The sequence below is a fragment of the Gavia stellata genome, chromosome 3, assembly GCF_030936135.1.
Source record: "Gavia stellata isolate bGavSte3 chromosome 3, bGavSte3.hap2, whole genome shotgun sequence".
Lineage (NCBI taxonomy): Eukaryota > Metazoa > Chordata > Aves > Gaviiformes > Gaviidae > Gavia > Gavia stellata.
This window is the reverse complement of record NC_082596.1, coordinates 102,103,633-102,118,384: the sequence shown is the minus strand read 5'-3', so window position 1 is coordinate 102,118,384 and position 14,752 is coordinate 102,103,633. Positions and strand designations below refer to the sequence as shown.

At 38.4% G+C, this 14,752-nt stretch overlaps 1 protein-coding gene across 5 annotated transcripts in view; it reads right to left on the bottom strand.

Moving 5' to 3' along the window:
* The window catches only part of ECI2 (enoyl-CoA delta isomerase 2), a 33,662-nt gene that overhangs the window by 1,045 nt on the left and 17,865 nt on the right, over positions 1-14,752 (bottom strand). For all 5 annotated transcript variants that reach the window (XM_059836215.1, XM_059836211.1, XM_059836212.1 and 2 more), the window contains 8 exons: positions 13,742-13,904; positions 12,359-12,457; positions 10,535-10,726; positions 9,642-9,711; positions 7,660-7,762; positions 5,897-6,017; positions 2,711-2,800; positions 532-675 (listed from right to left, as the gene is read on the bottom strand). In XM_059836215.1, coding sequence (XP_059692198.1) covers positions 532-675; positions 2,711-2,800; positions 5,897-6,017; positions 7,660-7,762; positions 9,642-9,711; positions 10,535-10,726; positions 12,359-12,457; positions 13,742-13,904 — 982 coding nt within the window. The remainder of the gene's footprint in view (positions 1-531; positions 676-2,710; positions 2,801-5,896; positions 6,018-7,659; positions 7,763-9,641; positions 9,712-10,534; positions 10,727-12,358; positions 12,458-13,741; positions 13,905-14,752) is intronic.

Here is a 14,752-nt window from a genome sequence, read left to right as displayed (position 1 = left end):
ACCTACGTTATCAGCAGTTGGCACAAGTGCCTCCTCTTGTCCAAGGTAACAGAACACTGTTGTGACTCAAGTAGTTTTGCAAAACCTAAACTAGTGAGCAGGATGACTGAATTCAGCAAAAAGTAAAGCCACCAAGTGTCATCTTGAGCACCCACAGTGCACACAGTACAATTAATATTGTAGAACCGATGGTAAGGCTCTTAAACCTAAACTATTGCCAAAATAAAAATCTAAGAGAAGGCATCAAGGCATACACACAGAGACTGCAAGTGGATTAGTTAGTTAGTTTTTAAGGCTTTTCAGCCATCGAATCTCTGTGTACAGTGCACTGTCTTAGATTCAGCCAGGGTAGAAGAGAGGTATCTATTTCACAGCAGCAGAGGGACAGGGACAGATCTGTGCTTGAAGGAAAATATATTGAGCCTTGCTATTTCAATTAGGGATGAAATGAAACCAAGTAACAGGATAGGTTTGGCAGGAGGATTGGGAATGCTACAGGCTTACAAGGTGAGAAAAATTCAAAATACTGACATTTTTGGGGAGGCTTGCATAAGCTTCTAATCTTGCCCAAACTTCCTTCTGAAAAGTCCTGTCAGGGAAGACTTCAGTCACAAGTCCCTGGGCACAGGCTTCTGCTGCAGTCAGCTTTTTATTGAAAAGCAACATCTCACTTGCCTATGTAAAGAAAAGTAAAAAGTGTGATTCAACGAGACACAAGACTTGAGTAATTTATTTTACTCTCTTGCTCATTAATGTCTACCCTCTGAAAAGAACACAGAATCACAGAAGAGATGAGGTTGGAGGAGACGTCCAGATACTGTCTAGTCAAACCCCCCACTCCAGCAGGGTCAGCTGGAGCAGGCTGCCCAGGACTGTGTCCTGTTGGGTTTTGAATACCTCCACAGATGAAGACACTTCTCCAAGGATGAAGAATTCACAGCATCTCTGCACAACCTGTTCCCGTGTTTCACCACTCTCACTATAAAATTATTTTTTTTACATTCAGATGGAATTTCCTGTGTTTCAATTTGTACTCCCTTCCACTTGTCTTGTCACTGAGCACCACTGACTAGAATCTGTCTCTGTCTTCTTTACACCCTCCCATCAGGTATTTATAAACATTGGTAAGATACCCCCAAGCCTTCTCTGCTCCAGAAAAACAGTCCCAGCTCTCTCATATGTAATATGCTCCAGTGCCTTCATCACCTTTGTGGCTCTTTGCTGGGCCTGCTCTAGTATGTCCATGTCTCTCTTGTAGCCAGAGCCCAAACCCAAACACAGCACTCCAGCTGTGGTCTCACCAGCACTGAGCAGAGGGGAAGAATCACCTCCCTCAACCTGCTGGCAACGCTCCATCTAATGCAACCCAGGATACCGTTAGCCTTCTTTGCTGCCAGGGTGCATTGCTGGCTCATGGGCAACTTGTTGTCCACCAGGACACACAGGTCCTTCTCTGCAAAGCTGCTTTCCAGCCAGTAAGCCCCCAGCATGCACTGGTGCATGGGATTATTTCTTCCCAGGTACAGGACTTTGTCTTTTCCTTTGCTGAATTCTACGAGATTCTTGAATTCTCCAGCCTGTCCAGGTCCCTTTGAATGGCAATGCATCTGGTGTTACCAACCATTCCTCTCAGTTTTGCGTTATCTACTCAGTCCCATCATCCAGGCCATAACAAAGAGGTTAAATAAGTATTAGACCCAGTATCAGCCCCTGGGCTATACCACTACTGACTGGCCTCCAGCTCCTATTGTTCACCAAGAGTCTATATGTCTTTTTGAGCAGAGCTCCAAGGTTGTCACCTGAAATTACCTCATCATAAACGTGTTTGTTCGCTTCCTGCAGTGACTCCAAGATTTCTAGAACATGTACTGGTAGGTTCTGTCTCACTCAACAGACTACCCTTGATACTTGGATGTTTATGAAGCAATTGCTCTACTCCTTACAGATTTAAACCCTGCTCAACAAAAATACATTATACTAATGCCGGCAATAATATCAGACAAGTATTTGAAACTATCCAGTTTTCTTCTGTGGGACATCAAAAGCAGCAGAAAAGGAGTTATGCCATTCTAAGAAAAGAAAATTTAGATTCTGCTGTCTCTCCTGGTGGTTTGGTTTTTTTTGAATTACTATTATTTAGTCTCCTTATTTCTACAGTAGACAGAGAAAATAAGTATTTACAGAAGACCAATATATATTAGAACAAAATAGATAGTATAAAAGGTCTGGAAGTAAATACGTAAATGGATTGCTTCAAATTCACATTTGGAGGAATGGTTGAATACTAGCTTCCCACAGGGTTGGCAGAAACCACTGCAACGCCTGCTCCCTTGCCTGATAAAGGCAGCTTACCAAGACATTTGTTAAGAGTGCTCTTATTTTCTTTTTTTTAAATCCTTCTTTACATCATTCCTTCCCATTGCTGGAAGAAAGATACAACGTCTTGCCATATAGAAATTATCTCAAGAAGCTGTAGGAAGCCATGAGAAAGAAAACCTTCATCAGTATCACAGTATGGCTTTACAAGTGGTCACTACTCTGTTATGGTGCCTGTGCTGACACTGTCATTACACTCTTCATCTTCGCTTCAAAAGATGCAAACAGGAGCTTTCTTTGAGGATTCTTGCTGTGATTCCACTTGCTCTTACAGTTGGAGGACACCCAACACACAAAGGTCAGATGATACCACATACAGTGCAGACATTCTTACCTTAGCTAAGCCCATGATTTTTGGAAACAGGTAAGAGGAACATCCTTCTGGGCTCTGTCCAAGTTGACTAAATGGGCTGTGAAATGTGGCCTGGGAAAAAAAAAGAGAACAAAACAAGCAAATCTCACAACAGAGCACAGGACTAAAGTACTAGGATTTAGTTTTCATTTTAAAGCTTCTACTGTGACAGAGTTCACCAGAAATACATCTGAATCGTTACCATAATAGTCTTTAAATATCATCCGTTAACACTGCTTCATCCTCTCAGGCACTTAAGAGCTGACTTTATCTGTCTAATTCAATCCCCTTATCATAACAACCCCACTGATGAAGTTACATTATTTGAATGCAGTGCTTAGAGAAAGTAATTTGCATGTGCAAAATCTTTATAGAAAATATGTTCATACTCATCTGTGCTAGAAGTTATTAATACATACCCCAAGTAACTTGAGGTAACGAGTGTTTCGCTTACTGAATACACACTAAGTTTATTCTACTCCTGAAAAATTCAAGTCATTGAATATTATTTCCTCAAATTTTATGCAAGTTTAAAAAGAACCTGTGGCAGAAATGCATCATGGGATCACACAAAACAATACCCTAATTGCAAGTTAGAACTGAACTGCAGAATTTTATGTTTTGACAACTTACATCAACTTTAAGCAAGGAAGACGTAACGCTTGCCTTTATTTCTATTTAAAAATATGAACTAATAAACAAAGAGTGCACAAGTTGCCAGTGCAGCTTTCACTGTAATAGAAGGTAATAATCTCTTACTGCACTGCAGATAGCCAATAGACTTCCTAGGAAGAAACTGACAATTATATCACTATAAGAAAAGATTAGACAACATCTGCCAGGATACAGACTAATATAATTGGTCCTGCTTTAGCAAGGGGAGATGAACTATACCAGGGGTACAAACTGGTGCCCCAGGAACTTGAGCAAAATCCAGTGCAGAAGGCAATGTTAACTGACTGCCCAAAATGCTGATCTGTTGTCAGACTGGGCTGTGCAGTGTCCCGTACATGTGGTTGGTAATAATCCACTCTGGGAGTACCTGACTGAGAATAAAACCAGATCCTGGACATAGTAAAACTGGCCACTTCTGGAGTAGGTAGTCAATGCCTAAGGCACTCCAACCAGAGAATGTGAAATTAAGTAGTAATCTGGATGAGAACGACCTTACTGCACAGGAGTTCACAACCCTAGAAAGGGAAGAATAGAGAACAATCACCTTTGAGAAGGCTTCAATAAACTTGAAGTTAATAGGGAAGTTCTCATGAAGACTAATCTAAGTGAAAAGCTAAGTTAGACCCTACAGAAATCCTCAAAGAACTGTTACCAAGAGCACAAGCAAAAGCTGTCCCCATGCAGGTAGGACGGTACTAACAGATTGTCTCAGCTAAACCATGAGCTCATCACTGACTTTAAACACAAGTACACAGAAAGTGAAAATTACATCAGACAACTAAGTATGAAATGAATATGAGCATGCAGAGATTAAAAAAATAGAAATACAAGACAAAAATAAGATGCATTTACCAATGATTATGTATACGACTAGTAAAAGGAAGTTCACGTACGAATCTCAAAGTATGAATCCTTCAAGAAAGAAGGATACTATTAACAGGACAAAACATTTAATGCCTCTTTGGAGTAAACTTCAACTAAACCTATATTAACTTACGGATGTAGGAGATCTTATGTAGAGGGGGAAGTGATTAGAACTCAAAATAGTCTTAATAAAGTGGAGATGTACAAGTAAGAAGATGCTATTTAATATGGACAAGTTAAAGTTTGGCACAAATAACTTGGTATGCAATATCCAATATATGATAGGGACAACTGTTTAACTGACAACTCTACAGTAAGGGATCCAGGTGTTATAGAAGATCACAAGTACGTGAATTCAGTAGGACTGTGGGATGTCAAAACAGAAATACAGTCTACAGAATGTGGATAAGTTCTGCGCTATTTCACATCAGTAAGACACGAGCTGGAGTGATGTGTCCAATTTGTACCACTATGCTTAGAGAGACAGAACAACTGGAAGGAGTCCAGAGGAACGTGACTGCAGGCCTAAGAAAGCACATGAGGAAAAACTGAATGAAGTGCAGCTGTTTAGCTCAAAAAAAGAAAAGATTGAGAGAGTGGATGTAAACCTAAGATAATACCTAACAGCCTAAGTATACTGATGACTAAGCACACTTATGGCTATTTTAATGGAGGATGAAAATAGTCTATTCCTTAAATTCAGGAAACAGAAACAATAGGTTCACCCTGCAGCAAAAAAAAAAAAAAAAAAAAAAATCAGATGGGAGGAGAGGAAGAGGGAGAACCCAACAATTTTCTAGTAAAAGAAAAGATCTAGGGACCAGAACAGACTGAATAAATCATGCATATTATACAACCATATGTCAGGAGTGACATGGTCCTAGCTGATCCTGTTATGGGGCAAGCAGAAGGAACTGGTCCCTTGCAGCTGGATTTTCCTAAGTCTCATAGTGACAAACCCAATCCAGCAGGGACTTTGAGGAAAAATCTGACATAGTGCTGAAGCAGGAGTCAAAGTACCACCCATCATAGACACTTCTGCAAGCAAAATCTTGCCTGAAATTAATTAAGGCCTTGGGTTAAGTTCTGTAGCTGCTTAATAACCTTATACAAATGAACAGTACAGAACATAAAAAAAATAAGCCATATAATGGGATTCTGTGCTATGCCTTAATACAGCTTTTGGTTATGTATTTGGCAAGTTACCTTAAAAGGAAATCTTAAGCTGAATAAACCAAAGCTTTTCCAAAGTTACCTTGGAACACAGGTTAGATAAAATGCCAGTTACTGCACTTCCATTCTGTAATAATCTTGTGCTCCCCTGGCCACACCTGAAAGGGGCCTTACAACAATTATTTCACATTAGCTATTCTTTACTTTACCCACTGATAGAGTAAAGAGTTTTTAAACTGGAGTCAGTGACTTGAAAACCATAACTACAGCAGGGAAATTCCACGCATGTTAACCACTGACTGATGCACTCCTGTGCAATATAGGTGTTCCTTGATGTGATATAAAAAGCCTTTACACTTGTGTGTTCTTTTCTGTCAGATTACCCCAAACCAAATAATATTTGCTACAGGAAGAGGTTTAAAGACTGCCCTGAGATCAGCTATGTAACATACTTACCCTGTCAGAAGCATAGACAATGTCACACAATCCAAGGACTGTTACACAGATTCCAATAGCTGGGCCATTTACCACTGCAATCAGTGGTTTAGGAAAATCAATAAAACGACCCACGAACTCTCTAGACAGAAGGAAAAACAGAATCTAAGAGACACATCCTAGTCTTTTTCATCGAAAATAAAAAACTTGCAAAACACACGATTAGATACTCTATAACAAAAACCATGAGCTAGATTCTGTGTAGCATGTTTTTGTCGCTTTCCCAAACAAATTCTGACAAAGAAAATAAGAACTATTTGAAATACCCACATTTTCTTACCAACTAAGAATCAAACACGTACATGACAGCACAGCTTTCCTAGTTCCCGCAATCACGTTATGAAAGTGCTGTCCTCTTCAGCTACAGTTACTGAATACAGCTCACTAACAAGAACAGTCTTTTGCCCTGTCTATCTATCCACCTATATACCCATCTAAACTCCACCCATGGGATATCCATTCCCTTCACAGATTCTGTTCTGCAGCGAAGCCCCAGCAGGCACCAAAACTGTGATACTACCACAACACGGAATTCCCTAGTGCTGTTCTGCTTGGTTTTGAGAAACAGTGTTTTGTTTCATTTGACAACTACTTCTCCATCCAAGAAGTGGAAAATACATTCTCAAAATAGAGTATTTTTCAAAAGTGAACAGTGTTGTAAAAACTCTACTTCTCCGGCACCTCTGTGCATCAGTTGTAATGAGGCACTGTGCTGTGTAATAGTACCAGCATAGCAAATACAGTCTTCTCACAAGAGCAAGATGAAAGACTATAAAGCACACCTGAAACTATGCATTGTGTTGAACACCCTACAAAACACTGCAGGCTGGAACGCTTGCCAGATACCACTGAATAACATCTTTGCAACAGATTCGGACTGCATGATTATCACTTTGTAGGGGCAACTGCGATCCACAGCTTGCTTAAGTAAAAGCTGCAAAACTGAGTACTTTACTTGCAGTTCATCTTTAAAATATAAATAAAAAACATTATTTGCTTTTCTGTGTATTTTAGATTTTCTATCAATTGCAAGTACTTGAGGAAGCAATCCAACTTGCGAACATCTCTCAGATGTAATCACCACGCATACAGAAAAAAAAGAGAAGACAAAATCTGCTTAAATAGGGAAGAAACATGTCATTTGTCCCAAAAAAACACATTTCAGCCACTGTGTCAGATGATGCCCCTGATGTCCTTGGCCTTAGAAAATAAGTTAGTTTAAACAGGTAGATTCAGACTCAAAGATGGAAGCAAGATGTCAGAATTCCTGGGCCATTTTGAACAAGTTCATTACACCTTGTCTCTATTCAAAGATGTCTGACAGTGAAGGTATTTTGGAATATCCTTTTAGTGTAGACACTGCTGGATATAAAAAACCCCACAAATTTCTCATTGCAGCTTACAAACTATACAGTCAAAATCATGTTTTTGTCATTATATCTGCCTGTACTTTGGGGACTAAAAAATAAAAATCGAGTCTTCAACATCACTGTACTTCAGATTTATAATATTAATCTCATTTCCTCATTTATTTCACACAATTAATACTACTTCTCCCACATGATCTTTGTGTTTATGCACATGGTGAGCTCTTAGACACAGTCATCTCAGTGGATGTACTGTAGCATAACTGGGTCCCTGCTGCCATGTTTTCTAACAATGCCTGCAAATTATATTTTACCCATTACAGTAACTTATGCATATATGAAACCAAGATGTGCTACTTGAGTAATACTGCTCCATCTTTTGCCATCTTCTCCATTTCACCAGGTTGGATATTAGTAAAATTATTCAGATCATTTCCACTACTATAGTAGTCTCCATTTCCTGCAGAGAACACATAAGAAAAAAATGCACCAATGATTTCTGAGTACGTAAGAGAAGCTCTTATTTACAAGATTTACAAGAGAACTTCATTGTAAGTGTCTAACATTATTAAGTAATTGGAGGGATTGTCTCAAAGTATACACACTACCTTAAAGGACATGGATAGTTTTAAAAAAAGTTTTAACTGAAAATTCACTGAAAAACAATGGGTAAAAAGCCAAAGAATATTAAAAGATTGGAGGGGAGGAAAAAAAAAAATATTCTTTTTTCCGTAACAGCTTCAGATGGAAAAGAGAAAAAAAATTTCTTTCCCTCCATACTTGCTCAGTTGTTTTTCTTCCTGCCAATTCACAATCATTCACATAGTAGGATGTGAGAAACCTTTTTTTAAACAGGAAAAGGGAAATTTGAGTTTATGCATCTCCCTTCATCCCCCTTCAAACTGATGAGGGAATCAAAAGTAGACAGAATAACCTATTTAATACGTGGTAGAAGTTTCACCTCTTTTTTTATGACCAATTAAGGAAAAGGCATAGCATTCTAAGGATAAGACTGACAGCACTGCATTGAAATCACTGTACTGAAAGATGTATTATTCAGTAAGAAGCAGACAACCTGTTAGTGAATGTATAAGTCAGTTTGAGGCACCATCAAAAAAGTAAGGAGTATTTAAAAGCTAGACTGCATGATTTAATTGTCAAAATCATCCTATGTTCCATGAGGACATTCACAGGATGGGACCTTTCACTGGTTAGCACATCCATTACTTTGTGCTGCAGTGCTCTTACTAACTACATAAAATGGAACAGAAAGATTTGTGTAGGGGTGTTTGCTATTTACTCCTACCTACACATGTGCCAGGCATTCCAGTTGTGTGAACTATCCTTCTCATTTTCTAAGGGTTGTTCTGCCTAGTCATTGCTACCGAAAGGAAATTTAGCATCCTTGGAATACAAGGTGTTGGTACAGAATACAGCGGAGAAGAATACATATGCAATTACCTCAGAAGTAACAAGTAAACAGGATTGAGCCCAAATTCACCTTGCATCCACACTACTTAATTGCCAAAGCTTGAGCTGTGGCTGATTTGCTAAACACACATCTATCTACAACAAGGATGAGCCAGACAGGTAGCGCTTGCCCTCAGCCCTTCTGTCCCTCCCACCTGCCCTTGCCACTGTGTTGTTCAGTCAGCATCAGGGATGGACCAAAGGATCCTCTAGAAAATCCAAATGACATGTCCCCAGAACAGCTAGACTTCACAGGCAGCATGAATTTGGGCTGCCCTTTCACATTGTTGCTGCAGTCATCCAGCTGCACACATCTGGTGACTGGGATGTATATAGCTGGGCCAAGTTGCAGCTTGCCTGGCCAATCCTTTCCTATGGCAGCCACAGAAAAAACACCCCATAAAGGATCAGGTTTTTCCCATGATCATAGGTAATATGCAGTGTAAACTTTCTACTGGCCATGCCAGTGCAGGATTTAAGGGGCTTGTTTTTAGTGTGTTTCAATGTATCGCAGAGGTAGGTAAAATTGTCTAAAACCCATACCAATGAACTTCAAAAGCAGTCGTGAAGATGCCGTGGAGCAGATACATCAGCTACTTAAAAGTAGTACTCCCTTAGGAGTATTCCATGTCTATCTTCTCATCTCAGAAAGATGTTTTGATGTAACAGCAAGCTTGCTAAAGAACTTGAAACACCACCTTGAAAGAAATTTGCCAAAACACTTTGGAAAATTTTTGGTCTATACTAGAGGAAAGAATTTCCTCACTCACACGATTCTATCTTAGTCTAAATACAAGTAGATAGTTCATGTCAGTACTGTACTTTGGCATAATATAAAACAAATCTAAGAAAGGCATATGAAGGAGTACCAGTAATAACTGCTATGGTAGAATCATCTTTTCCAGCTTCTTCAAGCGCTTTGATAATTTCTCTGTACATCTGCATAAGAGGAAAACCAAAGTACAAATGTGATGCTACAAAAGATCATAAAAAGGGAGATTCACACTGACAACAAGGAACTTGAGACAGATTAAATATGGTTCTTTTAAGTACAAAAAAAATTTGCATCCACAGAAAGTTAAGTATTACATGTGAGGTATTTCTGACCATTAAGACACATGCTTGCAATACTCAATACTTCCGATGCAAATCTAAAGGACAAGATAAAGTCCTTTGGAAAACAGACATTAATGGGAAACAGTTTTAAAACCTGAGAAGTAGTTTAAGTGGGAAAAATAATATATTGAAAAATTCGCAGCAGTGGGGTGAAGCCCCTGTTCTGGTATCTTTGCAGTTGTGAAACAGGATGATCACATTTCCAACAAGATGGACTTCCTCATGAAGATAGCTATGGGAACCAGAAGACTATCTAGTCATACGCACAACAGCGCTGAGCCAAAGTAGGCTGCACACATACTTTGTTATACATAAGGCTATAGTTAAATCTTGGACCCACAGAACAGGCTAGTCTTCCTGCAGTTTGCCATTTTAGTTTAGTGCAGACTGTAATCCTATAATAAGTTTGGAAAAAAACCAAAAGACACAGTAAAGCCCAATCTGTAAAATTTTAGCTGAATGGTTTCCTTTTGTACTGGATATTTATTCCTTAGGTTATCAGAGTCAAGATACTAAGCCCTCATAAAATTCAGACCACCATGCTTCAGTCAGTTCTGCTGAACCTGTAGTAATGATTCTCTAAAAACTGAAGTAGCTTACCCAGGAAAGAAAAAAATCATTAATCCTCCCAAGTTAATTTCTTTACCTTATGGTTGATGGCATTTTTCCTATCAGGTCGGTTAAACATTATCTTTGTGATATTGTTTTTGGTGGTAACTAGTATTGTTTCATAGCCATCATGTCTGCCCTCTTCTGGAGAAGCATCTTTCTTCTGGCCAGCAGATTCTGCTGAGACCAGACTTGAGACAAGTTCAGTATATTTCTGTCTGGCATTATCCTGTAATGAAAGAAAAGCAAAAAAAGAATAAAAAAAATCACACAAGATTATCAAAGGCTGAAATGGAAATCAGTTTGTTACGCTATTCATAAAATGGGTACCTGTGGGTTAAAAAAAAAAGGGGACTGTGCTTCAGAACAAAAGAAAAAAATGTCAACTAGAAAGCATTCTATAATCAGGATGAGAAGAGGAGCATGCTGTATTTAAACGCTGCAGATCATGCTGAAAGTCATCTGGAAAGCAGCAGCAATGGATCCACAAAATAAAAGTGCATAGATGCTGGGATGATGACGTTTATTTTGTTGGAGAAGTGCCACCATCCACACCTAAGATTACCAGAGAGACCTCTGTCATATTCTCAGCATTTACACATTTCTATGGATCCTTTGTTTCTGCTTTCCAGTGGACATTTCTCCAACAAAATAGAAGTTTGTATTTTAGAACATGTGTTGCTGAAAATAAGAGTGCTGAAATGGGTCTCTGGCATTTTAAAGTTGCTTGAAGACACTAGTTTTCATTTAGCACAAAAACGACATGCAAAAGCCTAAAGAATACTGCCTCCCTATTTCAACAGCAAGCAGTGATTTAAAAGAATTCTAAGTTCTTCGTTGTTACAACCTATTTTCTTGAAAGGATAATATACTTTGAACAATTCTATAATCCATAATCTGTAGGACATGAAATTGTCTATTCCCTCTCCACTATAACTTCAAGAGCAGATTTTATTCCCTAAGTGTTTATTGGCTATTCCTAAAAGCTGCAGAGCCATTTAAAAAAAAAAATTTCAATCAAAAAATCAACACACACCCCAAAAACCCCAAAGCAGCACAAGAATATGTTATGTTCATGAAATATGCAAGCATGTTTTCTTTTAAAAGAAAAAAAGCAAAACCCCCCTCTGTATTAAGTAATATCTTTGACTTCAGAAACAACTCCTGAACAGCAGGTCTAATGCAGCAGTGACACAGCTGGTTTGTAAAGCTTATGTTTCCTTCATTTAATAGTAGCTGAAGAAACTGTGGTAGCTATATGCTATGTCAGACTTGCCACAGTCTGCATGAAAAAAGAATGCTTATGTATCTTTGCATCTATATTCTTCCTGCTTGCTTCACTTGAATACCTTTCATAACTTTATAGAAGTCTTTACTTCAAGGTGTCAAGATACACTGAGAAAGAATGAAGAGAGGCTCTCAATATACCACTTTTTTCTAGTCTTTTAGTCAGTGGCAGAAGAGACTGATTTTAAAATTACAAAGTTATCAATATGCTGGATTCACAAATTTGCTCTTTGTTGTAAGAACTGAGAAGCTCAATCCATCTTTCTTAAAGGGAAGAGCAGAACTGAACATAGTGTGAAAAACACTATTTTTATTATAAGTCAACACATACCTAAGATATCTTACACTGGTATAAGCTGATAGTAACAACGTAAAACTAGGCTTACAGAGTAAAAAACCTCCAAACATTGAAGTGAAATAACCGTAGAATACAGTGCAAAACATTTTGGTGTCTGAAGCAGAGTCACCCAACTAGCATATAATATGTTTAGACTTCAGTCATTCACTTACAGACCAGGCATTTCAAGGTAGAGTAATCTACAAAGTATCTAAATGAGATTATAGGTATTGTCACCTGAGACAAATTGCCAAGAGAATTCCATGCATCCCACTTGGCTTTCTTGACAAAGTCCAGCATACCTGGTTTTGGAGAGTTGCAGGGACCTTCAGTAGCCTGAAAAGAGAGCGAAACAAAACTTATTTAAACCTTTGATTAAAGTTCAGATGCCTTGGTAGAAAAGATGATGACTGTTAGGAATATTTATCTCATCAGGATACAGAATTCAACTCTGAGACAGAAGGAATACCTAGTGGTTGGGCAATATTTGGACAGTTCACTTACCATAAAGTTTTCAGTGTCTGCTATTTCCTAACACCTGGTGCTGGGCTTTCAAAAGCACCTAACCAATATGAAACACTAGCTTCCAAAACGCCCATGCATGTTAAGTTCTCCTATCTCAAAAATTGTGGAAGTTTTACACTTAAAAAGAAAGTTAAAGACTTGTAAGCCATGTGAACAAAGAAACCATTGCATAGGATCTATTAAGCTGGATCTTACTTCAAAGTTGGCCCTACTATGAGCAAGGGCGTTGGATCACAAAGAGTCTGAGCTATCCTGAAGTATTCCATGATCAATTTTCCTGAAGAAAAGTACTCTATCGGAGAGAAATATTTCAAGTGGGATGCAGAAAAGAAAGAATACATTTATGAGCTCATTATTATTAATTAGTAAAACTACCTGGAACAGTCAGCTGTCTAAGTTTTTATTTAAAGGAGCGATTGACTGCCTTCAATATACCAAGCCACAGCCTGTACTGACCCTGCAGCCAACCTTCACAAATACTTCCCCAAATACCAGTACAAACCCTGCTAAGGACTTGCAGCTATTTCTACAAAGGTCTCCTTCCATACCGTAGTAAAGAATAACCTTCACTCAAAGTGTGGAAGAACAGTTCCTTGAATTAAAAAAAGAAAAAAGACTACAACGACCACTCAAAAAAAAAGAAAGAAAACAAACCCCCAGAAGCCAGCCTTTGAATGTCAACAGCATTATATTATAGGCCCATCTGACTGACTGTAGATACAACAAATTTAAAGAGGAAGCATGTGGCATACTCTTTTTCCTAAGCATAAGCCATTTTGCAGAGTTGCATCAAGATGTGCTATATTATATGGAAGGCATGTAAATTGGCTCTATTTCTTTGAATAAGGGCTCTATTTCTTTGAATAAAGGTTTCTATTCAAAGCGTGATTTATAAGATGAAACAAGTACAGCTTCTATCAGAATTCAGGCAGGATTTCAGGGGCTGGCATTTCAAGAACAGAATTTGAGCACCTGAAATTAAGAGCTTGTTAAGACACACTACATTTGAACAACCCCTATTTTAAGTAAGTATTTTACAGGTCCATCCCATCAAACTATAAATGCCCCTTGCAAAACAAACTAAGTCAAGCCTACCTGTTTAAACAAAGCATAGAGCTTCAACTTAGTTTCATTCCCAGGATCCTTTTTCAAAAGCTTCAGTTGTTCTTGAGCCTTTTCAAAGTCTTTCTGGCTGACTTGCATGGTGGCTGCAGTCACATGCAGGTGAATTGCTGGAATGCAAACAGCTTGCACTCGCCTGTTAGTACGTGGAAAAAAAATACTATTGCTTTGTTTTTGTGTAAGACTAGAGGAGAAACAAATATGCTGCTTTTTAAAAGACATTTAACATAAATGTAAAACATTAAATATTTGTACCTGCACTGATTAAAACAACAACAAAAATTACAAGAAAGTTGCTTTAGAAGTTTGCTTTAGCTGCAACATAATCAACCTTTGGAGAATATGACATTATATCTCTCTATGTAAAGCTCTAGATTTAATGCTGCCAGATGACAAAGAAACTATGCAGCAATATACCAGATGATCATATATAGACCACTAAATGGCAGCAGTGGTAAACTAATGTTTTGCTGTTTCTGGAATGAATCAGAGCCCTACAGGTTCTGCCACTGACAAACAAATAAGAAACAGAACATTTTTATAATGGTTTAAATCTCTTTATGCAACATTAACAGCTTTATATGTCTATGAATTAAAATGAGTATGCAGCCTGTCTGTTTTTTGTGAACTTTTCAGGTTTGTGTGCTTCTGTCTAGAAACGCTTCAATCTGAAAGGCTCGTTCTCCAATCAGGGCAGCATTAAGTGAAGGCTAATTTCAAAATGTACTTTGGAAAAGGGCTGGCTGTAAAACAGCTTGAAGACACTTGGGGGGAAAAAAAAAAAAAGAGGTGGGAGAAGAACTCTCCACCAGAAGCAAACTTAATTCCATCCAAAAAAAAAAAACCACCCCAAACCCCACTCCAAAGAACCAAACCTAATCCAACCCTATAATGCTTTGTAAAAGCAGGTTTACTTCAACAGAGTTTGGAATCAAAAGCCAAGAAGTCTAATAATTTTGGCTTGTTTGAATAAGGCAAAAGCAC